The following is a 27223-nucleotide window of genomic DNA, read 5'->3' as shown; positions in this document are numbered from 1 at the left end:
TTAAAAAATATTTTATTTATTTATTTGAGAGAGAGAGAGAGCATGCAGAGTTGGGGTTTCCTTATCCCCTCCAGCCCATCTGTCTGTCTGTCTTTCTCTCTCTCTCACTGTCTTTTTCTAGATTTTATGTATTGGGACACCTGGGTGGCTCAGTCAGTTAAGCATCTGCCTTTGGCTCAGGTCATGATGCCAGGGTCCTGGGATTGAGCCCGGCATCAGGCTCCCTGCTCAGCTGGAACCTACCTCTCCTTCCTCTCCCTGCTCGTGCTCTCTTCTCACTGTCTCTCTCTTAAATAAAATAAAATCTTAAAAGAAAGATTTTATTTATTTATTTGAAACAGAAAGAGAGAGCACACAACAAACAGGGGAACATTGGAGAGAGAAAGAAGCTCCCAGCTGAGTAGGGAACCTGATACAGGGCTCTATCCTAGGACCCTGAGATCATGACCTGAGCCAAAGGCAGAGTCTTAAACCAGTTGAGCCACCCAGGTATCCCTCCTTCTTTCTTTTCTAAAGTAAGCTCTAGGGGTGCCTAGATGCTTCCTAGTCTTGATCTCAGCTCAGGTCATGATCTTAGGGTTGTGAGATCAAGCCCCAGGTTGGGCTCTGAGCTGAGTGTGGAGCCTGCTTGAGATTCTCTCTCCTTCTGCTGGCCCCCCCACAATGCATGCTCCCTCTCTCTCAAAAAAAAAAAAAGAAAAAATTTTTTTTTTAAGTAAGCTCTATGCCCAGTGTGGGTCAGACTCATGACTCAGAAATCAAGAGTTGCATGCTCTGGTCTGACAGAGCCGGCCCAGTGCCCTATTAAGTGTCTTCTATAAACAATACAGTTTTAGACATACATGAGTGAACAAGAACAAACATCCTTACTTTCCTGGTTTTATTTATTTATTTTTTTAAAGATTTTATTTATTTATTTGACAGACAGCGATCACAAGTAGGCGGAGAAGCAGGCAGAGAGAGAGGAGGAAACAGGCTCCCCGCTGAGCAGAGAGCCTGATGGGGGGCTCGATCCCAGGACCCTGGGATCATGACTTGAGCCGAAGGTAGAGGCTTTAAACCACTGAGCCACCCAGGCGCCCCACTTTCCTGGTTTTCATTTTAAGCAGGGGAGGGCATACAATAACCAGTAGACATAATAAGTAAATGATACAGTGTGTTAGAAGGTAATGAGTATTAATGAAAAGAAGTAGAGCACAGTAATTGGAAGTGGGCCATTTGTGGGGAGGGATTGGATTTAAAATGGGTTGGTACTGACACGTCCAGGAGTTCTCTGACAACAAGCGATCAGTCTCCATTTTTTAACAGACCGGTCACATAAAAGTTCTGCCTCAGCAGAGCCAGAACCCACCCTTTCTGTAGCCTCTTTCATATTCTCTTGGGCCCCCAGGGCGTTTTGGGGCTTAATGCCTTTCTTGTTCCTTGCTTTGTCCTGTATGTAGGGTGGCCAAGGGTATCATTCAGTTTCTGTGGAGGAATTCTTCAACTGTTTTTTTTTTTCTTTAATTTTCTTTTTTTTTTTTTTTAAAGATTTTATTTATTTATTTGACAGACAGAGATAACAAGTAGGCAGAGAGGCAGGCAGAGAGAAAGAGGGGGAAGCAGGCTCCCCGCTGAGCAGAGAGCCCTATGTGGGACTTGATCCCAGGACCCTGAGATCATGACCTGAGCCGAAGGCAGAGGCTCAACCCACTGAGCCACGCAGGCGCCCCGGAATTCTTCAACTGTTTGAAGGTGGCTCTTCTTGTCTGGGTACATCTAGTCTTCAGGTAGATTTGTTCCCTGACCCCACTTTGCTCAGCACTTTCTCCTGTCCTCCAGCAACGTCTCCACGGCCCTCACCTTTCTCTCCGCCCTGCTGTGGACATCATCTGTGGATATCAGTGCCCCATGAAAGAGGTTGCCCAGAAGAGGAGGCAGGTTTACAGAACATCCCAGAACAGAGTGACACTCTTCTTTCTCACAACTGGATATAGCCTAAATTAGCATTTGCCTTTTTACCAACCATTAGCACAGTGCTGATTCATGCTTGGCTTAAGGTCACTTCAGACTTCTGGTTTTTTTTTTCCCCACATGACCCAGTGTCAGGTCACACTTTCTCCATCCGTATCTAATATATGGATATATGTAATGGATTAGAATCTATATAATAGAAGAGGATATATATAATAGATTGATATATATATATAACTTACAAATGATGTATCCCTGTTGATGGACTTATTTTCTCCAGAATCTCCAGAAGATCAGACAGTATTAAACAGAAGGCTGAGGTTCAGGGTTCATTTCCTTTGGGTCCAGGATACCTGTCTCTGACCACGTATATCACCTGTTTGGTATAGCAGCGCTTGCCTCCTTGCTTAGACCCCTTCACATTCCACATAGAGCTTAGAGCCCTCTGTGGTTGGGTTCATGCGCATCTCAAGAATCATAAAATTATATCATCTCTTGAGAAAGAGAGGCACTGGTAGGTGTTCTCACTTCTGACCTTACTTAGACTTTACTTATGCTCAGACTGTTAGGAAAGTTGCAGTGTCTTGTTTTAGGATTAGAGAAGAAGTTGGTGTAAACTGGCAGGACTTTCTTCCAAGGTTTTATTAAGCAAAAGTCTCCTATAGCCAGATCTCAGAAATCTGCATATAACAACTCATGGGGGATGTCATCTTGTTGGTTTTATTGATCTTCCCAACTTGCCTGGATCTTGTGGATTTACAATTCTGTCATCCAGTTAGTATTTTTTTTTTTTTTTCCTAGCCATTATCCATGATGGCTTCATTTAAGTTCAAGGTTTTAATTTGATAACATGTCCCTAGAGAGCTTTTTCTAGCTTGCAAAAATTAATCAACCTTGTTTAATAAATATGTTTTGCTAACATTTTACCAAAATTATTCCCTTATTAGTTTATACATTAGTATTTCTTCAAGACTGAGTTGAAGTCTTTGCTGACATTCAGACGCAGTATGTCTCTGACTCTCCCTGATGCAGGGGTCTGCTTGTCTGGAATGTGTCCTGTAGGCTGTTTGGACTGGCCCTTGTCCTTCTCCAGTCCTAACCTTGTTCTGGTTCCTTCTCCCTCTCTCTCATAGTTTCTGCTCCAGCACATTTCCCTCTCATTTCCTCAGAAGTCTCGGGTTCCTTCTTTCCCAGGCCATTTGCACATGCTGAGTTTAATCTCTTTTCCTAGCTAACTCCTACTCATCTCTACCTTAGATATACCCCTTTGGGAAAGCTTTTCCTGACCTACTTGACTAGGTCAGATTCCCCCTTGACCAGCTATCACAGCATTCTGTGATGTAGTAGTTATTTCTATGATTATCTGATAATCCCTATCTCACCCACTACACTGAGTTCTTGGAGGGGTGGGAACAATTTCTTTCTGGTTCAATGTTGTATGTCCAGGACCTAGCACAGTATGTCACATAGGAGATGCTCAGTAAATATTTGTGAGCAAATTGTGTCTCAGTTTCTTTACCTGTATAAAATGGGACTAATAAGGAGTGCCTGGGTGGCTCAGTTGCTTAAGCATCTGACTCTTGATTTCGGCCCAGATCATGATCTCAGGGTCGTGAGTTTGAGCCCTGCACTGGGCTCTGTGCTAAGTGCAGAGCCTGCTTGTCCCTCTCCTTCTGCTCCTCATCCCTCTCTCTCTCTAAAATGAATAAATAAATCTAAAAAAAAAATGGTTATAATACCACCTTCACTGAGTTGTTTTGAAGACTAAACAAATTAAAACATACGAAAGACTCAGAACAGTTTCCTGCAGAGTAAATGCTCAAGAGATGTTACTCTTACTATTTTTTAAAGAACACAGGAGAAAAAAAAGAAAAAGGAGATACTTATTAGGTATCCTCTGTGAGCTGGCCTAGTTCTTAACCCCTGACTGACTGAAAGCAGTTTGCAGTCTGTGAACCCATTTGGTGCTCTTTTTCCAAATCACCAGGAGACATTTATTTGGTAGATGAGTCTGGAATTTCACCATGGAGAAAATCCCGTTTATGAGATTGTTAGTATCAGAGTTTACTGCCCCCACTTCCTGTAGAAGATGAGAATAGGTGCCCATATTGAGCCTTCTGGCAGTGACTGCACTGTTGACTATAATTGCTCAAAAGTCTTGTCTACAAGTTTTTGCAGTTCCTTAGAATTTAAATCATCTGGCCTGGAAACTTGAATTTACTCAGAAGGCTTAAGGCTTTCTTTTTGTTCTTTGTTCTCTTAGGGTTTATTCTCCCTTAATGATTTTCTTTCCATAATATTAAGCTTGTCTGTTACCAGTCCTTAAAAATAATCAATATTATACTGTAATTAAACAATCAGGGCGCATACAAACCAAAGGTTTTTCTTGTTGACCATGTTCATGTTTTGCCTATAGATTATTACCCCCTAGATCCCATGTCCCATCTGACCTCACTGACCTTGAAGACTCAGCATAGCTCAGTCAGGTAGTTAATGGGCCTGGTACAGTGCTATGGAACAAGGAATTTTCAGGGTACAGCGCTCTATGGATAGGTACATCATACAGAGGAAGATGTGTATGTTATTGTGTGCTTTGATAAATTACATATTTCACAAACAACTGAAATCATCCATCCATCCAAGAAACATGACTGAGTTCCTCACTTTAATTTCAGGAATATTGAACAAGACATAACCTTTATTGTCTGGGGTACTCAGTGTAGGGAGGGAAGATATTATTCCTATATAATGCAACCAGTTCTATAAAGCATCATACACACTAAGGAAGCTCCCAGAAGGGGCCAGCGGGGAGGGGAATTGAATCGTTGGGAGGCCTCACTGTGGAGGTGACCTTGGAGCTGAGCCTCCTGGATCCCAGGGCAGGGCCTCTGCAGAAACTTCCTGCCCTTGGTTCCTCAGCCTGAGCTGAGCACTCTCAGGTCTTAGAGTCCTCTCCCTTCAACTGTGACCTACCCATCTTGCTGCTCTGCTTCTCCTTTGAGTACAGGAATTCATTACAACCCATTTCGTTACCAATTCATTACCAACCCAATTCATTACAACAACTTTGCTGGGCTCCTGACTTGTATCACGATCCTTCTCCACCTCCAATTTTCTAGGCAAGTCCTGTTTCTTTACATCTCTCTTGCTTATGTTTTCTGGCCTCAGCTTTCTTCCTTTTGCTCTTAAACCCACATCTCCCATCATGATACTTATGGAAACTTTTGCCTTTGGCATGAGTGATCACAATATAGTAATTAATTAATTAATTAAAAGGTTTTATTTATTTATTTAAAAGATTTTATTTATTTATTTGACAGAGAGGGAGAGAGCTTGTGCACAAGCATGGTGGGGGGTGGCAGGAAGTGGGAGAGGGAGAAGCAGACTCTCCGCTGAGCAGGGAGCTCAACATGGGACTCGATCCCAGGACTCCAGGATCATGACCTGAGCCGAAGGCAGGCGCTTAACCGACTGAGCCACCCAGATGCCCCACAATACCCATATTTAAAGAGGGGATTTTAAATCACATCCTTTTCCATGACCCTCAAAATAGCAGTTTCTCACTTACAATATCGATCCGATCCATATGGCAGGTCAGATTAGCCAAGGATTCACAGTTGACTCCACACATTTTAAAACTGATTGTCTTTTAAGATTAGGAAGTGCTTCTCTCACTCCTCAGCGCCTCAGCTGAGGAGGTGTTAACAGAAGCACCACACAAACAGTCTGCTTCTTTGTATCCCTCTTCACTGTGTAAAAACACAGGAGTCTCAAGCCCTCTGGGGGCCAGGCAGGCTATTCAATGCTTGTGAAGCACTGAGGTGTGAGAAAGAAGCACTGAGGTGTGAGAAACAGACTGGCAGACATGATGGCAGATAGGAGCGGGACTCCCTGCCTGTGCCCTGCCCATCACCCACAGCCTCTAGGCGTCCTCAGTAGAAAATGGAGGCATGGGGCTGGGGCTGAGTTACCCCTTGGGCTGCCACTTCTGGGATCCTGGTCTAAAATACCATTGTTTGTGTTGCAGATTTCCTACAAATACCTTATTATTGCTCTTGGGATTCAGCTGGACTATGAGAAGGTACGATTTTAAACTAAACTACTTCTGTGTCGCACTGGCCTCCTTATGCCAAGTTCAAATGCTGCATTTAGTTGCTTTGTATTCATTTTGGCAGGAAAGGGTGCTAAGGGATCCTCTTTTAGCTTTTCTTTTCACAGCGGTCTTTTTATGGTTTTTTAAAAAAATCTTTAAGATTTTGTAGACAATGTCAACGATGATGATATGTTTTAGCTTTAAGCTTTAATCCAAGTTTCGCATGTCCATACCCTAATGGCAATTCTTGTAAAACAGCAGGCTTTTCCAGACTCACAAGAAAGCCACCTTGCTGTGTAGAACTGAGTTGTCTCTTTCTCCCTTCAGTTCCACGGGGTGTCTACACCATGATGTCCTGCTCCCTGGCCTGGTCAGCCAAAGGGGGGATCAGATTGCCTCTCTTTCTCTGACTGTCCCTGTCTCCTCTGCTCCAGAGTTCCTGGGGAAGCAACTTGACTTGGATGAGGGGTCATAAAGTGCCCTTTGTGAGCAGTCTTCTAAAACAAACTTGGTTACCGCTTTCTGGCACCTTTTTCCTTAACAATAACCTCTTCAAACTATAGACAAGTAATGAAGGAGATACGAGATCAGCTGTTTATTTATCCCTTGGATAGTGCATTTTGCTTTAGGAACCGGGAGGTATGGAGGGCACAAGAGGGGACGGTCCAGAGTCTCGGCATCTGGTTCTGTGTGGGTCTCTCAACCTCGCTCTTCTTCAGTTCCCTCATCTGGGTCTAGGATCCAGGATGATTTCCCCATCTGCCCCAGAGGCCTGTAGCGAACAACTATCCACTGTTAGCATGGGCTGAGACTTCAGAAACATTAAAATATGAGGAGATTCTATAAAAATAATAATAGTGAGAATTATTGCTATTGAAACTGCTGCTATTACAACTACTTAAACTATAGCAGGAGATAATGGTCAATAATCGGAGGAATAGCCGCTTTTCACACTGAGCCTCGTGGAGGAGATCCTAGCACTGTTTCCTTGACAGCTGAGGGGTGCGTGTCGCGTGGTTGCCCTACAGTCTGGAGAACAGCCTGGGATGTCCTGAAGGACCAGCCCACCCTCATCACTGATTTTTGATGGCTCCTCTGTGCTCTTGCTGGAAGTACTGGTGCTCGATACTCAGCCATCTTCACAGCACTCTATGAACCTTCTAGTAGCCAAGTCAAGTGTCCAGTTAATCTCACTGGCAGGAACACAGACACTTTGTGGGGCACTTACCGCGTGGGTGCCATTTTTCTAAGTGCCATTTTTCTAAGTACTTTCTGTGTGTGGTCTCATATCCTTCTGCCAACAGCCCTCTGGAGCAGTTACTTTTACACCCATTTTACAGATGATGAACATAAACTCGGTGTACATTAGAACCAACCAGAGAGCCAGACAGAGTTCTGGGCTTGCTCCTGAGTTTCTGAATTAGTAGGTCTGGGTGGGGACTGATCATTTGCATTCCTAGCAAGTTCCCAGGAACTGCCCTTGAGACCCACTGGCTTAGGGATATTTGGTATTTACCCAGGGTCATAACACTTGTAAGTGGAAAAGCTGGGACTCAAGCCAGATCGGTGTGGTTCCCAAGTCTATATTTTTAATGGTCAGCCTTTACTGCCTTTACCAAGAGTTGGTACAACTGATAAAGGGTAGTTTAGGTTTGTGATTATTGACAATATGGCCCTTGATTCTGCCTGTCCTTCTTCCCAGTAAGGCAACTGATTCTCCAAAAAGGAAGCGTGGCTGGCTTCTTGTCCTCACCTTGATGGTGGGAAGAGATATGTTCAAACCACACTCCCAAGGCCAGCAAGGCAAAGGCCTTCCCGTGGGCCGGAGTCCATTCTGTGGTTTGGCTCCTGACTCCAGGCACCACAGTCCTGATCTTAGCAGGTCCCTCGCCCTCTTGCCTACTCCAGTGTGTGTGAATCCTGGGGCCTCACAATTGCACTGAAATATTGGTTATTGAAATGGCAGAGAACGAAGGCGCTAAAAAAGAGTTTTGCACTTAGAAAATTTATACCTGTGAATTTGCAGTTTTGTTAAGAAATAATTGTTTTGTGTGCTTTCTTGCAGATCAAAGGCTTACCTGAAGGTTTTGACCATCCCAAAATAGGGTCCAATTATTCAGTGAAGACGGTGGAGAAGACATGGAAAGCTCTGCAGGACTTCAAGGAAGGCAATGCCATCTTTACCTTCCCAAATACCCCTGTAAAATGTGCTGGAGCGCCCCAGAAGATAATGTATTTGTCAGAAGCCTATTTCCGGAAGGTACGCTTCCTCCCTAGGGATAGAGACAGGGAGGGCAGGCGGTGCTGATCCAGTAATGCCAGAATTCCATTTTATCCATGTCAAAATATCTTTTTTATTTATAAATTTTTATTATGTATCCACCAAGTTATATAATTGGGAGTTTATAAAATAGAAAAAAGGGAGTCACTGTAATCCAATTACTTTAATATAGCTGCTGTTATCAATTTGACATGTCCTTCTATTTTTTCCCTATACATTCCTTTTTTAAGAGAGAGAGAGAGAGAAAGAGAGTGTGCACCCAAGCATGTGGGGGTGCAGATGGAGAGGGAAAGAGAGAGAATCTTAAGCAGGATACATGCCCAGAGTTGAGCCCAGTGAAGGGCTTGATCTCAGGACTCTGAGATCAAGAGTTGGAGCCTTGGGGCACCTGGGTGGCTCAGTGGGTTAAAGCCTCTGCCTTCGGCTCGGGTTGTGATCCCAGGGTCCTGGGATCGAGCCCCATGTCGGGCTCTCTGCTCAGTGGTGAGCTCGCTTCCTCCTCTCTCTCTGCCTGCCTCTCTGCCTACTTGTGATCTCTGTCTGTCAAATAAATAAAATCTTTAAAAAAAAAAAAAAAAAGAAAAAAAGAGTTGGAGCCTTAAGTGACTGAGCTACCCAGGTGCCCCAATTTTTTTTATTAACATGTTTTTAATCATGCCATACAAATTTTGATGTGCTACTTGTTATTAAATAATCTTTGTAACATAATTTTAATGTCTATATAGACATCTACTGGGGAGATACATTAGAGATTGTTTAAATTTTTCCATGTAGCTGAATAATTGGTTGTTCACATAACAATATCCTCAGGGCGCCTGGGTGGCTCAGTTGGTTAAGTGGCTGCCTTTCGGCTCAGGTTATGATCCCAGGACCCTGGGATCGAGCCCTGCATTGGGCTCCCTGCTTAGTGGAGAGCCTGCTTCTCCCTCTCCCTCTGCCTGCTGCTCTGCCTACTTGTGCTCGCTCTCTGTCTCTCTGTCAAATAAATAAATAAATAAATCTTAAAAAAAAGAAAAGAAAAGAAACAGTATCTTCCATTGCTCTCACTCAGGTTCAAGGTTATGAATATTTTTTGGCTCTTGATAAACATCTTAAAAAACACAGTAGGCAAAATGCCAATTCTAAAGGCAAAAAAAAAAAAAAAAAAAAAGTGTTGACCTAGAACTTCAGACTTGGGTGGAAAGAGTTCTTTGGGTGGGGACACTCCACATGCCTCCAGCATGTCCAGGCCCCTGTCGGCAGCTTGAGTCCATCTGGCCCGAAGCAGCAGGAAGCTGCTCTCGGCCTCCTACCGAGGTGTGGGTTGTCACATTTGGTTTATTGCAGTGTAGTTTGACCTGAGGCAATGGCAGGATTCAGAGCAGCCTGTGGTTCTGTAAAGGGGCAGGTGAGAGAAGGGGAGGGGTAGCTGGGACAGAAGTGCCGTCTGAATGCAATGCTTGGAACCCACCCTGGGAAGCCTTCACCTGAGTTATGCAAACCTGTGCCAGCCACCCCGGGGGAATTAAGGAACAGTTCGAGTCATTGTTTCTGTTTCTAAGAAATGTCATTCTGGGTCATGAGAATTACTGGATGGCACAGGCTTTTGAGGTTTCTACCCACATAACTTCTTTCCAATAGTGTGATCCAGGGGCACCTGGGTGGCTTAGTCCGTTAGGCATCTGACTCTTGATTTTTGGCTCAGGTCATGATTGCAGGGTCATAATCTCAGGGTCATGAGATCAAGCCCAGTGTTGAGCTTCACATCGGACTCCGTGTTTGGCGTGGAGTCTGGTTGAGATTCTCTCTCTCCCTCTCCCCTGTGCCTCCCCAACCTCTTTCTTTCTCTCAAGATGAACAGACAAGCAAATAGTGTGCTCCAGATGAACAAATCCCAAAAGGAGCTGAACAAAGAAAAAGAGAGACTAGCTGCTTCTTCCCACCTGGACTTCTCTTTGCGAACTCTTTTCTATCGAGGCTTAGATGGCCAAGAGGAAGTTTCTCTTTCAGGCCCTGTGAGATCTTAGGCATTTGGGAAAATACCAGCCTCTGAAACATATGAACAATACAAGCATGTATGAGGCAATGGGATGGGAACTTTGTGGTCACTGCTGTTCCCGCAGCACCTATAACAGTACCAGTCACCTCTAGGACCTCATTAAATACTGACTGAGTGGATGAACAAATGAGTATATCAGTAAACAATTCAGCTTGTCTTTCCCTGGACTTGACTTCATCTCTGGCCTTCACATGGATGGCACCCTTGACTCAAATATGCACTTAGTTCCTATGTCACTGACAGAAAATAAGGAGATAGTGAATTGGTTCACACCTTGCCCCACCAGTGTATAGTGATGGAGCAAGCTGGTGAGCTCTCTTTTGAGGGTTTTAATTCTTTTAATTCTTGTCTAGGTGTTTTTTTGTTTGTTTGTTTTGTTTTTTTAAGATTTTTTACTTATTTATTCGACAGAGATCACAAGTAGGCAGAGAGAGAAGGGGAAGCAGGCTCCCCGCTGAGCAGAGAACCCATTGCGGGGCTCGATCCCAGGACCCTGGGATCATGACCTGAGCTGAAGGCAGAGGCTTTAACCAACTGAGCCACCCAGGCACCCCTCTTGTCTAGGCTTTAAAAAAAAGAAAAGGTGGCTGGAGTAATGCTTTGATGTTGATTGTTTCTGTTCTTTCCATTTTTTCCAGACAGGGAAGCGATCCAAGGCCAATATCATTTTCAACACTTCTCTTGGAACCATTTTTGGGGTTAAGAAGTATGCAGCTGCCCTGCAGGAGATCATCCAGGAGCGGAACCTCACCGTTAACTATAAGCAAAACCTCATCGAAGTCCGAGCTGATAGACAGGAGGCTGTTTTTGAGAATCTGGACAAACCTGGAGAGACCCAAGTGATCTCAGTGAGTGGGGGAGAGAAGCTTGTCAGCCCCACGCACCTCTGGATGCTGGCGACATCGTGCCTCCCACCTCCCAGTTGCCATCCTTGTGCTGGGGGAGGCTGGTTACAATGAGCGCACCAGGGGGGTGGGGAGGGGGTGGATCAGAATAGACCGGAAGGAGAAAGGGGCAAGAGGCGATGTCCCTGGGAGCTGAGGAGCGTTTACCTACTGGTATCAGGTGCCTTTTGATCCTGTTTTGTATCGCCATTCTTCTTCCCCTGAGTCAGTTGAAGTAGCCAAAAATATTTGATGACTTCAGGTCTTGCCTAGAGTTCAGGAAGGGCTTCCTTCAAAGGAGGATTTGGTGATTGTCTTGTTTTATGGAGAAACAGCCCTGCCTGTGGGTTGTTCACGACAGATAGGGGTGTCTTTAAACATCTTTCACCTGTGCACAAGAGGAGGCACTTCAGAATCCTTGCAGGATCTTGCAGAGCCATGCCCTGATGTGGAAAGATGGAGCCTCTGTGTATGGGCTTGGATTCCGTGTGCCTGTTCCTTCTTCCGTGTCGCGAGAATAGTCCTTCTGCAGACGTGTATGAGGCTGAAGAGCAGGATGTAAAGGCATCTGGAGAAGCATCCGTGGGAGAATCACTTGTTTACAGCACGCTGGCAAGAGCCATTAGCAATGAGAAAACGGCTCACAGTGACATTTTATTCATTCTGCAGCTTTAGAGGAATGAAGGGTTCCATTAAAAAAAGGAATTTTGAAGTGAGCCAACGACGAATCTTCTAAACATCAAAACTTCACATTTTAAGCTTTTTAGTGCAGGCTTGTTCTAAAATGTATTGCACATATCTTTCCTTTCTTAAGTGGTGTGTATTGACTCTCATTTAAAATGTTACTGATGACTCAAGGTCATAATTTTAAACTTTTATTTGCAAATAATCTTAAACTTAGAGAAGCTGCAAACATAAAACCAGGACAAAGAAAACTGTGTGCTGCATAGCCTTTACCTAGATTCATTTATTATTGGGTTTTGCCCTATTGGCTTTATCATTTGACCTCTCTCTCTCCTAATATAATATAATATAATATAATATAATATAATAAAATATATTTTCAGAGCCTCTAAAGGTGAGTTATATACTTCATATAGCATGGCCCTTTACCTAAATACTTTACTGTTAATCTTTTAAGAGAGCCCTATTCTTTTACATAACCACAGTACAGTTACCAATTCAGGTAACTTAGCATGGGCACAATATTTTAGTCTGTTGTTTATATTCGGTTTTGTTGATTGGCCTAGTAGCATTTATAGTGTTTTTCTCCCTCCAGGGCAGAACCCAGTCCACAGGCAGGTATTGTCTCTAATTGGGATGTCTCTTGAGCATCCTTTGATCTGGAACATTTCTATGGCCTTCCTTGGTTGATATTTTGGAATAATACAGACCACCTCACACTGCTTCATTTTTTAATAGAGTGCTCCTCATTTTGGGTTTGCTTATGTTTTCTTGTGATCAGTTTCTGGCTGTGCATTTTAGACTGAAGTGTACTGTATAAGCGATGTACTGTCTTTTTAGGGTATCACATTTGAGAGCACACAGTGGTCAACTGCCCCTCATTGATGATGTTCATTTGGATCAACAGTCAAGAGATGGCCCAATTTCTCTACTATTTAACTATTATTCATTTTCCCCTCTTGCTACTAATAAGAAGTTTGTGGGGAGGGGCACCTGGGTGGCTCAGTGGGTTAATAAGCCTCTGCCTTCAGCTCAGGTCATGGTCTTGGGGTCCTGGGATCGAGCCCTGCATCGGGCTCCCTGCTCAGGGGGAGCCTGCTTCCTCCTCACTCTCTGCCTGCCTCTCTGCCTGCTTTTGATCTCTGTCAAAAAAAATAAATAAAATCTTAAAGAAAAAAAAGTTTGTGGGGAAACACCTTAAGGCCAAGCAAACATTGTACTCCCTCCTCATTAAGTTTCCCACTGGATTTACCATCCACTGATCATTTTTGCCTAATCCAGTCTTTACTATGGCAGTTGGAAAGTGGTGTTTTTTTCCAATTAAGCATTTTCTCTACCTTTAACAGTAGGCTGTTAGCATTCTGTCTGCAAAAGCCCTCCCTTCTCTCTTAATTCATTAGTTATTGGTATGAACTCATGAATTTTGTTTTAACCCCCAATAGTTTATAATTCCTTACTGTCCATAATTATTTTGGTGCTCACATTGTCCAGATTTGGTCAGTAGGAGCCCTTTCAAGATGGCGATGGCCTTGTGACTTGTTGCTGCCATATTTTTGAGCACTTTCATGCTTTCTGGTGTCACAGGATGTCCCAGGCTCATCTGATACCTGCTTGCTACAGCTCAGGGTCCTAATTTTGAGTAGCTTTTTTTTTTTTAAGGATTTTATTTATTTATTTGAGAGGAAGAGAGAATGAGAGAGACAGAGCATGAGAAGAGAGAGGTCAGCAGGAGAAGCAGACTCCTTGCTGAGCAGGGAGCCCGATGTGGGACTGATCCCCGGACTCCAGGATCATGAACTGAGCCAAAGGCAGTCGCTTAACCAACTGAGCCACCCAGGCGCCCCTTTGAATAGCGTTTTATATAGTTATGCTCCTAGGGCCTACTGGGGCTAGTTATCACCTCCAAAAGGGTCTCAGACAACTCTGTTATTTAATTTTGTATGTGTCCTTTTTTTAGCTTTTCAGTTTTCTTTTTTCCTGGCTGTCAGGCAGTTTTAAGTGACTTCAGAAGGTCCCTCCAGCTTCAGCTCATCTAAGCTGCTGCTGCTCCTTCTTTATTGACTGGCAAATGAGATAGCCAAACTTGTTCAATTCTTTGTAAAGTAAAATGAATGGGCTACAAGTCAGGGCCCCCAGCATAGTTATATGAGCAAAGTGTATGCCTTTGAGTGCATGAACTTAATTTTGTTATTCTGTGGTTTTTACTCCAGTTCTCAGCTGTGATCTTGATAGTTGAAGTTGTGGATGGGGACTTGGATAAATAAATGGTTCTTCTTCTTCTTCTTTTTTTTTTTAGATTTTATTTACTTATTTGACAGACGGAGATCACAAGTAGGCAGAGCAGCAGGCAGAGAGAGACTCTGCTGGCTCCCCGCTGAGCAGAGAGCCTGATGCTGGGCTCAGTCCAAGGACCCTGAGATCATGACCTGAGCCGAAGGCAGAGGCTTTAGCCCACTGAGCCACCCAGGCGCCCCTAAATGGTTATTCTTCTAAAGGGTTTATAAAGAAGAAGGATATTTGGTCCCCTTTGAGTGATAGGATTTCAGGTCAGATTTTCTTTCCAAACCCAACCCCACTTAAACTAGGGATTTCAAAAAATCTTCTAAAAGGTGTTGAAGTAGTGCTCCCAGCCCTGACTGCACATGGAAATTACTTGGGGAGCTTTTAAATGTTCTGATGGCTAAGTCTAACCCCCACAGATTTTAATTAATTAGTTTGGGGGGTGTGAAATGATGATTGGGAGTTTCAAAATTTCCTCTGATAATTCTCATGTACAGGCAGGATTGAGAATCACCACTGTAAAGATTTTTTAAAAAAAAGAAAAGAAAAGAAAAAGAAAGCCTATAGCCTAAATTGTTCAATGGTCAGTGATAATGTATTTCTTTATAGATAAGCAAATGGAAGGTGAAATGGCTTGTCCATATAATGACATTCTCTTTTTCATTTTTTTTTTTTTTTAAAGATTTTATTATTTGTCGGAGAGAGAGAGTGAGCACGAGCAGGCAGAAGGAGAAGCAGGCTTCCTGCTGAGCAGGGAGTCCAGTGCAGGGCTCCACGCGGGGCTCTGTGGGGTGAAGGCAGACGTTTAAGAACTGAGCCACCCAGGCGCCCCCTGTTTTTCATTGTAAACAAACCTGTTCCTTCAGGCCAGAGCTTCTAAGAAACCTAGAGGTTTTGTGTGTCAGAATCTCTATTTTTGTTTGAGATTTTGTTAGAGTGTGGAGTCCTGGGCCTCACCCAGACCTGCTGCACTGGGCTCTGGGGGTGGTGGGCCCCAGGAACCTGCATTTCCCACAAGCCTCCCAAATGCTGCTTCTCAACATGAAAGTTTCAAAACCGCTATTTGGAATAGATTATTTTCTGGTGATGAAGGAGAACCAAGTTCTTCGTTATACACAGTTTGTGGAAATAATGTATGAAGGACAAGCTACGGCTAAATGCCAATGTTAATTTTCAATACATCTGTAAAGCAGACCTTAGTATATCTTTTGTAGGATTTTAGTTCAAATAAAACTTCATGCCTTTATGATGATTATATGGAAACATTTAACTTTCCTTCTAGCAAAGATGTATGGAATTCATGTGTACTTGTGAAATTTAAGCACATTGATGCCAGTGGATTGAGATGACTCTGGTAAGATTTCTCCCTCGGCTAAAAAAAAAAAAAAAAGTAGTTCTGGTTAACAATAGAAAAACAGACCCAGCCTTAGTAATTTGGTGGCTGATGGCTGTGGCCCATTTCATACATTATCCTGCAGTCATGTGCTCGGTTTCCATGGTCATTAGGAGACGCAGGCTCAGGGGCCTGTGCCAATAAAGAACTACCCAAGATCCCCTTGGAAAGGAGTACTGGCTATTTACAGCACTGTTCTGCCTTAGGGCTAATTACACTTCTAACCGGCTGAGAATGGGAATAAAGACAAGCCACCTCCTTAACTCCTTCTGCTGTCCATGATTGCCATAATTGTCCCACCAACGAGGGCATGGACCTCCTTATGGAAGCCAGGACCTATGGACTGTCAGAAAGCCGGGATTGTCTTATGAGGCTAAAGTTTGCACCTTAATGAAATGTTTTGGGACTCTTAAATCAGGTTGAAATCGCTAGAGTTTATAAATAATAATAATAAAAAAAAGACTGAAAAGGATAAACTGCAGAAATGTTATATAAACAAAAAGGTATTACATAAATTAAAAAAATTAAATGAGCCATCCGAATTGATCATGGTGGGTTAGAGCAGTGCTGCCGAGGGTGTGGTTGACATAGGATTTTTTTTAGTGGGGGAAAAAATCCACCCTGTTTCCTACACTGTTCAGTAAACCCTTCACTGAATCAGATTCCTCTCTCCTCCAAAATGCTAGTGAATATTCTCACCACCCTTTATTTCACCTTAAATTGGCATTCTGTTGGTTTCCTTCATGGATTTTGGAAGTCCACCGGTATTTGGGAAGGGTGCTCCCTTACCAGCTCTGCACACAGTTTTTACAGGTTTGGGGGACTCTGAGCACCTTTTTTTCAAAATAAAACCAAAGTACCAGACTTTGCAAGTAGACAGCCAAGGATCAGGGAGAGAGCAACTGAGAACCACCACGTCCTTTTTTTTTAGGAGTAACAGACACATCAGGGTTAGTGAGGTTCATTCCGGTGTTTCTGATTCCCAATCCCTCCTGCCCAGAAGGATCACATCAGCTTTCTACGGGGAGACCACATCAGGCAAGAGAATGGTTAGTTGTTTTATCAGGACGCTGCATGGGAGCATTTAAGACCTTGGAGAAGGCGTGGATTAGTGCAAATGTGAAGTAGGTAGTGCACGGTTCAGTGTCTGGATAAGGGAGGTCGGGGGACAACTTTTGAGGCTGGACAAATAACTGGAAAAAACACCAATGTGGATGCTTTCCTTCTTTGTAGTATGAAATGCTTCATGTAACACCACCCATGAGTTCGCCAGATGTCCTCAAGACGAGTCCTGTGGCTGATGCTGCTGGCTGGGTGGACGTCGATAAAGAAACTCTTCAACACAAGAAATACCCCAATGTCTTCGGCATCGGGGACTGCACCAACCTTCCCACGTCAAAGACCGCAGCCGCAGTGGGTAAGAGAATGAGCTAGGTTTCTTACTCTCTCAGAATGATGTCACCCCGAAGTCACTGTCATCACAAAAACCAAAGCTTGGCACAAATGGCATTTCATTAATAATAAACCTTCCGTGGCCTAGAAATGATTTCAGCCACCCTGACACAGCTACCCCAACACCCTGACACAGAAGCAGGTTGTCTGTGAACTTAGTTTTAGCATCCTATGAGGAAAAAAGAGCCTCCTGACCTCATCTGCCTTTGTTTGGGTCCGAGAAGTGGTTTGCCGGGCAGGGGCCATTTGGGAGAGGGTACCATTTTTCCTGATCTCTGGAATTCCATCACTTCTCATCCCGCCACACTCCTCTGCTTGGCCTCCTTTTTGCCTCTGACACAAGGCAGGTTGGCTATTTTTCCTTAGCTTGAAACACTGTAAAGCTGGGGAAGTGTTTGTTTCCACAGAAAACACATGCAAGTCAATGAAAGCTTGCAGACCAGAAAATTGTTCTCGTAGGACAAATACAGTGGAGCGTGCCATCATTGGTGCGCGATTAAGGCCTCAGCCTGGAAAACTAAATTCTTTCCCTCCATGTTCTGCACTAGCAGTGATGAGGAGAATTGGCTTTTAGATGCTGTCCTCTCTAGACAACTGTCTTCTCCGGGTGCTGTAAAATACAGACATTCCTGCGGCTGGGATGAGAGTATTTTGTGTGAATTGCACACCCATAGAACAGGTTGGCTGTTACTTTCACTACTGCAACCCATGAAGGGCTTTCTGGGAAACCCACTCAATGTCTTTATCATTATTAATAATCATTGCCCCCCCAACTCTTGATTTCAAAAATCTCAAACCATGAAAAATTGGGAAGTACAATGAATATTCTGATAGCCTTTAAATATTAACCGGCAGTCATCTTGTGTAACATTGGCTTGATTACTCTATGTATATTTTTTTGGCGAGTCATCTGAAAGTGGGTTTTGACGTAGTAATACCTCACCCTCAAGTACATCAACCTATATCTCTTTAAGAACAAGGACTTTCTCTTCTATATTCATAAGACCATCCGCTGCCAATGGACCCCACCGATCGTGGACTAAAACTAAGACTCAAAAAACAATGAGTTCATTAAATTCATTGTTGCCTCTGTTGTTAAGATGCAGGTGGGAGGTATAAACAATTGCAAAATAAAAAGGGGGGTACTTAACTTACCGTTTCTAATAAAAGGAAGGGGAGGCTCTGCATAACCTTAGGAGAGAAATACTGTTTCTGGGTAAATCACACTGGAGTCATTAAAACAGTCTGTTAGCCGTTAAAAGGTGGGGGGTATAGACCTGGCTAAAAAGTCAAAAGATTTGACTAGTCTCCAAAGAAAAGGGGGGAATATAAGGACCTACTTAGCAAGAGGCTTTCATTAAAGTTCAACTGTTCCTGCTCCCCTTCCCCCAGGGGATTCACTTAAAAACAAGTCCTGGAAACCAGCTCCAGGTAACAAAGCCCAGATACAAGGATGGGTCAGGCCAGGTGGAGACATCCGATCAGTGGGGGGGATGCATACTGTCTCCCTGGTTACCAAGGAGTATGGACCCTGCCCTTTGGGAGCCTTTTGGGCACCAATCCCAACCAAGGTGATAGGCTGGGTCAAATGTCTACTAGGGTGAATTGTAACTCAGTTGGCCACCTGTGTGTGGCCAGGCCCGACCGCATGGCCTTTGCCTTTAAAAACTAGTCTGTGAGAATGGGAGAAGATATTTGCAAACGACATATCAGATAAAGGACTAGTGTCCAAAATATATAAAGAACTTAACAAACTCAACACCCAAAGAACAAATAATCCAATCAAGAAATGGGCAGAGGACATGAACAGACGTTTCTGCAAAGAAGACATCCAGATGGCCAACAGACACATGAAAAAGTGCTCCATATCACTCGGCATCAGGGAAATACAAATCAAAACCACAATGAGATATCACCTCACACCAGTCAGAATGGCTAAAATCAACAAGTCAGGAAATGACAGATGCTGGCGAGGATGCGGAGAAAGGGGAACCCTCCTACACTGTTGGTGGGAATGCAAGCTGGTGCAACCACTCTGGAAAACAGCATGGAGGTTCCTCAAAATGTTGAAAATAGAACTGCCCTATGACCCAGCAATTGCACTACTGGGAATTTACCCTAAAGATACAAACGTAGTGATCCAAAGGGGCACGTGCACCCGAATGTTTATAGCAGCAATGTCTACAATAGCCAAACTATGGAAAGAACCTAGATGTCCATCAACAGATGAATGGATAAGGAAGATGTGGTATATATACACAATGGAATACTATGCAGCCATCAAAAGAAACGAAATCTTGCCATTTGCGACAACATGGATGGAACTAGAGCGTATCATGCTTAGCGAAATAAGTCAAGCGGAGAAAGACAAATATCATATGATCTCCCTGATATGAGGGAGTGGTGATGCAACATGGGGCCTTAAGTGGGTAGGAGAAGAATCCATGAAACAAGATGGGATAGGGAGGGAGACAAACCATAAGTGACTCTTAATCTCACGAAACAAACTGTGGGTTGCTGGGGGGAGGGGGGTTGGGAGAAGGGGGGTAGGGTTATGGACATTGGGGAGGGTATGTGCTTTTGGGTAAATTGGAAGGGGAGATGAACCATGAGAGACTATGGACTCTGAAAAACAATCTGAGGGGTTTGTAGTGGCGGGGGGGGTGGGAGGTTGGGGTACCAGGTGGTGGGTATTATAGAGGGCATAGCTTGCATGGAGCACTGGGTGTGGTGAAAAAATAATGAATACTGTTTTTCTGAAAATAAATAAATTGGGGGAAAAAAAAAAAAAAAAAGTCTGTGAGGGACGCCTGAGTGGCTCAGTGGGTTAGGCCACTGCCTTCAGCTCAGGTCATGATCCCAGGGTTCTGGGATCGAGTCCCGCATCGGGCTCCTTGCTCCGCCGGGAGCCTGCTTCTCCCTCTGCCTCTGCCTGCCTCTCTGTCTGCCTGTGCTCACTCGCTCTCTCTCCCTCTGTCTCTGACAAATAAATAAATAAAATCTTTAAAAAAAAAACACAAAAACTAGTCTGTGAAACAGAGAAGGGTCGCCCTCTCATAAGAGGTGCGTCCCTGAACGTTCAGTTAGATTCTTTTTTTTTAAAGATTTTATTTATTTATTTGACAGAGAGAAATCACAAGTAGGCAGAGAGGCAGGCACAGAGAGAGAGAGAGGGAAGCAGGCTCCCTGCTGAGCAGAGAGCCCGATGCGGGACTCGATCCAGGACCCTGAGATCATGACCTGAGCCGAAGGCAGCGGCTTAACCCACTGAGCCACCCAGGCGCCCCGTTCAGTTAGATTCTTGATGCTTGGTGTGAAATAAAGCTTTGCTTGACCTTCGCTTTAAAAACAAAACAAAACAAAACAAAACAAAACAAGGACTTTCTCTTCTATATCCATAAGACCATGATCATGTCGAAGGAATCGAACACTGTATTGTCTCAAATATAATCATCTCATATCCAGTTCAGATTTCTCCAGTTTTCATAAAAATGGCCTTTATGACCCCCACATCACCCCCCCTTAAATCCATAAGCCAGTTAAGGGCTGTTTGTTTTTTTTTTTCACTTTTATGACACTGGCTTTTTGAAGAGTTGAGATTGGTTGTCTTGTAGAACATCCCATAATTTAGAATTGTTTGGTGGTCTTCTTAAAATTAGATTCAGGTGATCCATTTTGGCAAGACCCTCCACACATGAGACTGTGTTCCTGCCGCTGCCTCCCCTTAGGGGCCCGCCATGTTAGCTTGTCTTATCCTTGGTGAAGCTAGATTTTATCAGTGGGTAAAGGGGTGCCTGTCAGTTCTCTCTACTATAAAGATATCTTTTCTCTTTGTGATTTACAGGCAGACTGTGTGACGATACTCTCAATTTACATTTCTCTTAATGTAACCTGCTGAATTTATGTGTGGAGAATGCCTGTGGGTACACGTGAGGCACAGATTACCCAGAGTGTGGCCTACTTCAGACACATTATATTCACTGTTCTGAAGAGATAATATTAAGTACGATTACACAAAAAGTTTTTTTTTTTTAAAGATTTTATTTATTTATTTGACAGACAGAGATCACAAGTAGGCAGAGAGGCAGGCAGAGAGAGAAGAGAGAGGAGGAAGCAGTCTCCCTGCTGAGCAGAGAGACACAGGGCTTGATCCCAGAACCCTTGGATCATGACCTGAGCCGAAAGCAGAGGCTTTAACCCACTGAGCCACCCAGGCACCCCTACACAAAATGTTTTAAGTGGAAAATTTGCTGCTTCTGTGTTCCCCCTAACCACTTAGAGAGTGTCCCCATTGTTTTTACATCTGTTTTTTTTTTCCCAGTCTGTATGCATTTGTATGGTTGCTCCTGAATTCATTTAATGAGTCTACTCTTTTTAATTTATATTTATGTTGTTTCCAGTCCATTTGCATTTCAAACAGCGTGAATGTTTTCATTCATTCATGTTAAATGCATATATATATGTCACTTCACAATTTAGCGATGAAATGACTGCAGTCCCAGTGTTCCCTAAGTGGATCCACATTGCTCAGTAGATTCCCTTTCCTGGGTGTCCTGAGTAGCCCTAGCAAGGCTTTCACTTGTTCCATAACCCATCCTTGGCTTACTTGCCACTCAGCCAGGTGTCGAACCTCATTCCAGACCACTGTGCTACTCTGAGTGAGACCCCATGTTGCCACATTGAATCTAGCTTCCCCATCGCTCAGACCTCTTTCTCTGAAGATTGTCCTTTCATTACCCACACCACAGTCAAGACCGGGATGTGATATTTAACGAAAGTTAACGGAAGGTATGGGAATAACAGAAGGGGATTATAATACAGGGAAAACCTACAACTCCCGTACACTTTCATGCACACACACCTTAAACCTGGATACCCGACACTTCACAGTGTGACTGCTTCCTGGGTCCCGGCCTCTCTGCAGGTGGTACCTGCTGGGCCCTGTTTCTCCTCATCTGGTGGCCTGGATGTCCTGGTGCAGAGGCCTCCTTGGGTCTTTCAGTAAAGATTCCAAACTCTTTGTGGCCTTCAAAAGGGAACAAAGTTTTCCAAAATGGAAATAGGATCTTTAGATATGTTAAAACAATGAGGACAGCCAGTTTATATATTAGAGAGAGAGAGAGAGAGTGCAAGCAGGGGGAGGGACAGAGGGAGAGAGAGAACGTCAAGCAAACTCCTCACTGAGCACAGAGCGTGACACGGGGCTACATCTCATGATCTTGAGATCATCACCTGAGCTGAAATCAAGAGTCAGATGCTTGGGGCACATGGCTGGCTCAGTTGCTAAGCATCTGCCTTTGGCTTAGGTCATGATCGCAGGGTCCTGGGATCAAACCCCACATTGGGCTCCCTGCTCCGTGGAGAGCCTGTTTATCCCTCTTCCTCTGCCTGCCCACCCCCCACCATGCTCACTATCTCTCTCAAATAAATAAATAAAATCTTAAAAAAAAAAAAAAGATTCAGATGCTTAACTGATTGATCCACCCAGACACCCCAGCCAGTTTATATTTTTAAGCAGAATTATTTACTCCTCATTTTTTTGAACTTCCACATTTTGGAAAAACATTTATTTCTCTTTTGATTTGGGCATCAGGAAATTATACTCTGCTGGACAGGTGCAATGTTCTGCCTGTTTTTGTAGGAATGATTTCTTTCGTTTAACATTTATAATCAGTTTGATGATAGGGAGCACTGAGGGTCAGAAAAAGAATTCCATTCTTCTCACTAGTAGACCTGTATTACAAAAAATTATTTTTATATTTTGGATTTTTAAAATAATTTTTTGTCTTGTTTTCTCTCTTGTTATATAATATCTTTGATATTTGCCTCTTGTCCTCTGGGCCCACAAGATGTAAAGTTTTTCTTTATTGTATTTTTTTAGAGAAGGAGTTGGGAGTGGGGGAGAGGGAGAGAGAAAATCCTAAGCAGGCTCCATGCCCAGCATGGAGTCCGATGAGGGGGGTTCCATCTCACGACCCTGAGATCATGAGCTGAGCCAAAATCAAGAGTTGGACACTAACCGACTGAGCCACACAGGCACCCTATATAATTCTCCTTTACAGAAAAAGTTTCTTGACTCCTGACTTTGGGGATTGCAAAAAAAAACTGCTTTAATGAACATTTTACAGCATAAACATAACCCATCTTTCCTCAAAAGTAAATCTAGTTTTCTACCTCTAGAGACACAAACTGCCTTATATTTTTAAAAGGGCAGTTTGATTATTCAACATTGAACACAGACTGGGATTAGAGGATATTAAGGAATTATTGCTAGTGTTTCAGGTGTAGAAATGCTATTGTGTTCACACTTTAAAAGTTCCTCATTTTTGGGCGCCTGGGTGGCTCAGTTGGTTAAGCCACTGCCTTCAGCTCGGGTCATGATCCCAGAGTCCTGGGATTGAGTTCCATATCCGGCTTCCCCACTTGGCAGGGAGCCTGCTTCTTTCTCCCTCTCCCTCTCCCTGCCGCTCCCCCTGCTTGTGCTCTCTCACTCTCACTGTCAAATAAATAAAATTTTTATTTTTTATTTTTTTAGATTTTATTTATTTATTTATTTGACAGGTAGAGATCACAAGTAGGCAGAGAAGCAGGCAGAGAGAGGGGAGGGGGGAAGCAAGCTCCCTGCTGAGCAGAGAGCCCGATGCGGGGCTCGATCCCAGGACCCTGAGATCATGACCTGAGCTGAAGGCAGAGGCTTAAACCACTGAGCCACCCAGGTGCCCCAATAAATAAAATCTTTTAAAAAAATAATAAAATTTCCTCATTTTTCAGAGATATACACAGAAATATTTATGGGTGAATTGATGTGATTGTTTGCTCTGAAAATACTCCAGGAAAAAAACAGTAGCATCTGATAGGATAGAAGGAGCAAGAATGGTAGAGTTTGAATATTTTCATAATAGAAAAGGCAGCCTTCCACTCTTGCCATCAAAAACCAAGAACAACAACAAAAAAAAAGAACAAAAAAAAAAAAGAACAACAACAACAAAAAAACCAAGAACATCCGTCTACCTGTCTGACTGTCTACATCTGGTCCAGCCTCTGCCAGGGCATTCTAGGACAAAGAAAAACTTACTGTTTGGCCCAATTGAATATATCTGAGGCCGTCTGAACAAGGACAGAGGGCCATCCGAATAGGCTAGGGGATTCTGGACACAGAGGCCAAGTTGACAACCATTGACCCCTAGGAGAAGGGGAACTGGGTTTGGGGTAGGGCCACTGTTACAGTTCTCTTGTTCAGATAGGACTGGCTCTTGAGTTTCAAACTTACAGAGGCATCTGTGTGGGCCTTTGGTGAATTAAAGAACCCCTTCTGTTAGCCAGAACTTTGAGTGGTAAGGTGAGCCATGTTCCAGGTAAAAATCTAGACGGATAGGGAATAAAGGCTTCTTAACTTGTTGGTATTTATCTACAACTTAGTTTTCTTTCGTTCTTTCTTTTTTTTTTTTTTGTTTAAGATATTTATTTATTTATTTGACAGACAGAGATCACAAGTAGGCAGAGAGACAGGCAGAGAGAGAGGAAGGGAAGCAGGCTCCCTGCTGAGCAGAGAGCCTGATGTGGGGCTTGATCCAAGGACCCTGGGATCATGTCCTGAGCCAAAGGCAGAGGCCTTAACCCACTGAGCCACCCAGGCGCCCTACAACTTAGTTTTCTTAGAAAACCTAGATGCTTATACTTTTCTGACTTTTCCATTTCTCTCCTAGCTGCCCAGTCAGGAATACTTGACAGAACAATTTCTCTGATTATGAAGAATCAAAAACCAATGAAAAAGGTTTGTATGCCTTATAAGAAGCTCTAGCTCAATTAACATCTCTTCTGTGTGAAAGCAGTGTTTTCCCACAATCTGCCATTTTGTTAATTGGTTTCTTTCATACGGGCACTTTAATTTTTGCCTCTTTAGTATGTATTTTTGTTAGATAATTTACATTTTTCACTGTATAAAAAATGAAAATATACAAAAAAGGAAGAAAATTGCCCTCTCTAGAGTAAATCATAAATTCTCAAGTATTTCTGTCATACCATGAAAAAAGTCACTTTCCAACTTGGTCTCACATGCAAATTTAGTACGATGGCTACACCTCGTGTCCACTGGTGACTGGCTACAACCGTGTGATTCTTGCGGAGTTCGACTACAATGCTCAGCCGCTGGAAACTTTCCCCTTTGACCAGAGCAGAGAGCGACTTACCATGTACCTCATGAAGGCCGACCTGATGCCTTTCCTGTATTGGAATATGATGCTGAGGTAAGGTCATCGTTTAGGGTAGAGACACACCTCACCGACTTGTGCAGGATGGTTGTTTCAAGGAGGACTTCAAGCTGTAGGAGCCATCAGGACCCAGAGCAGAACTGGAAGATGGTGTCTGCTTTGTTGTGTTTTCTCCTGGATGAGTGATGGCGGCCTAGGGTCTTCTCACCTCAGACATACTTGGTGGGAAAGAGGCCGCTCTGGGTGAAAGAAAGGAGTCATTCCACATCTGCCAGCCACAGGGGGAGGCAGCCTCTTCCCTTCTTCATTATTGGCAGTGACCAAATCTGTTTTCCATGCCCTTTCTCTCTCTTGGTGCTAGATTAATAGTGATAGTAATAATAGTAGTAGTAGAGGAGTAGTAGTAGGAGGAGTAGTAGTAGTAAATCACTTCCACGTGTCAAATACTTTTTCATCTGCCACCCTTGTTTTTTATTGTATTCCAGGAAAAAGAAAACCTAGTGATTAAGAGCATAGCTTTGGAGTCAGACTTGTGTCTGAGTCCTGCTTCCTCCATTCACTAACTGAGTGTCCTAGGGCAAGTTGCTTAAACACTCTGTTTAAGTTTCTTTATGTTTTCTTTTTTATGTTTAAGTTTCTTATCTATAAAATGAAAGGAACATTGCCTCCCTCACAGGATGAGGATTAATGAGATGACACATAGACAGCTACATAGTAGGCATTCAGTAAATAGAATAAAAATTAATAGTTCTTCTTTGTCCCAAAAGTGACAATCTCATTTCACTTGTCCAAACCCTTAAGAGATGGTTAAATCAGGATATGTATACCTGTGGTTTCCAACCAGGGGTGATTTTGCCCCTGAGGGGGCATTTGGCAATATTGGGAGACGTATTTGATTGTCACAATGGAGGGGATGCTTAGGAGCATCTAGTGAGCAGAGGCCAGAGATGTTGCTAAACATCCTAAAATGCACAAGACAGACCCATAGCAAAGAAATATCTGGTCCAAAATGTCAGCAGGGCCAAGGTTGAGAAACCCTGACCTATAATTAATTTACGAGCTAATGAGCGTAGAGAGGATTGCAGTTTGCCTGCAGCAAAGACTTCATACCAGTTTGCTGAATTGAGTCTGCGTGTCCAGGCTCACACAGCAAGTCTGTGTTAAAGCCAGGATCCAAAGTAGGTTGTCCCCTTCTGGTCATGGGATCTTTCTACTTCACTAGGCAGACATTGCTTTCCGTGCTGAGAAGCAGGCTTCCGGAGCAACCTCGCCTCCCTTTCAACTTCCTGCTGCTGAAGTCTCCCTCATCTTTTCTGATGCAAATAATCTTCTCTGTCATTTCTTCCAGGGGTTACTGGGGAGGACCAGCTTTTCTGAGGAAGGTGTTCCATCTGGGTATGAGTTAAGGAGGGCTCAACCCTCGCTCTCCTTGGATGGCTTCTGAACCCAAATCATAGTCGCTGACTGAACAAGAGCAGCAGGAAGAACTTAAAACCTAACCCTGTGCAAAGACTTAATTGCTGGATCATGGTGACCAAATGCCTCCCTTTTCAGTTCCTCTGGATAGCCAACATGTGGTCTGCCCCGGATGAGTTTGATTCTTTGGAAATATTCAAATGAGAGGATAGATTTCTATTTTTTAAATAAAAGCTTGCCATTGATTGGGATTCCATGAGACAGTTTTATCTTGACTGGTGGGATGAAAAGTTATAGCTGTTGGGAGCCAGAGTTGGTGGTGGAAGCTTGCCTGTTGCCTACTTTTAAGTGTCCCACGGACAGCTGGCGCAATTTCCCCAGAGTCTGTTTGGATTCACAGAAAAGTCACTCCAGGGAAAATACTATTTCAAACGGTGTGTGTGAGACAGCCCTAAACACGGGATGCATAGACCCCCTCTTCGGGGGGCTGGTGGCTACTGCCTGTTACAACCATTCAGAGTTCAAACCTGAACGGTTAC

General features: G+C 43.6%; 1 protein-coding gene across 4 annotated transcripts in view; it reads left to right on the top strand.

The window, feature by feature from the left end:
• The window catches only part of SQOR (sulfide quinone oxidoreductase), a 67983-nt gene extending 41048 nt beyond the window's left edge, over positions 1-26935 (top strand). For all 4 annotated transcript variants that reach the window (XM_044230160.1, XM_044230162.1, XM_044230159.1 and 1 more), the window contains exons 4-10: positions 5981-6034; positions 8112-8306; positions 11004-11213; positions 16840-17023; positions 24765-24832; positions 25126-25304; positions 26617-26935. In XM_044230160.1, the coding sequence (XP_044086095.1) occupies positions 5981-6034; positions 8112-8306; positions 11004-11213; positions 16840-17023; positions 24765-24832; positions 25126-25304; positions 26617-26674 (948 nt within the window). In that variant the 3' untranslated portion in view covers positions 26675-26935. The remainder of the gene's footprint in view (positions 1-5980; positions 6035-8111; positions 8307-11003; positions 11214-16839; positions 17024-24764; positions 24833-25125; positions 25305-26616) is intronic.
• The last annotated feature ends 288 nt before the right edge of the window (positions 26936-27223 follow it).

Source organism: Neovison vison, chromosome 13, assembly GCF_020171115.1.
Source record: "Neovison vison isolate M4711 chromosome 13, ASM_NN_V1, whole genome shotgun sequence".
Classification (NCBI taxonomy): domain Eukaryota; kingdom Metazoa; phylum Chordata; class Mammalia; order Carnivora; family Mustelidae; genus Neogale; species Neogale vison.
The sequence above is the reverse complement of the archived record's forward strand: the minus strand, read 5'-3'. Positions and strand labels throughout refer to the sequence as shown.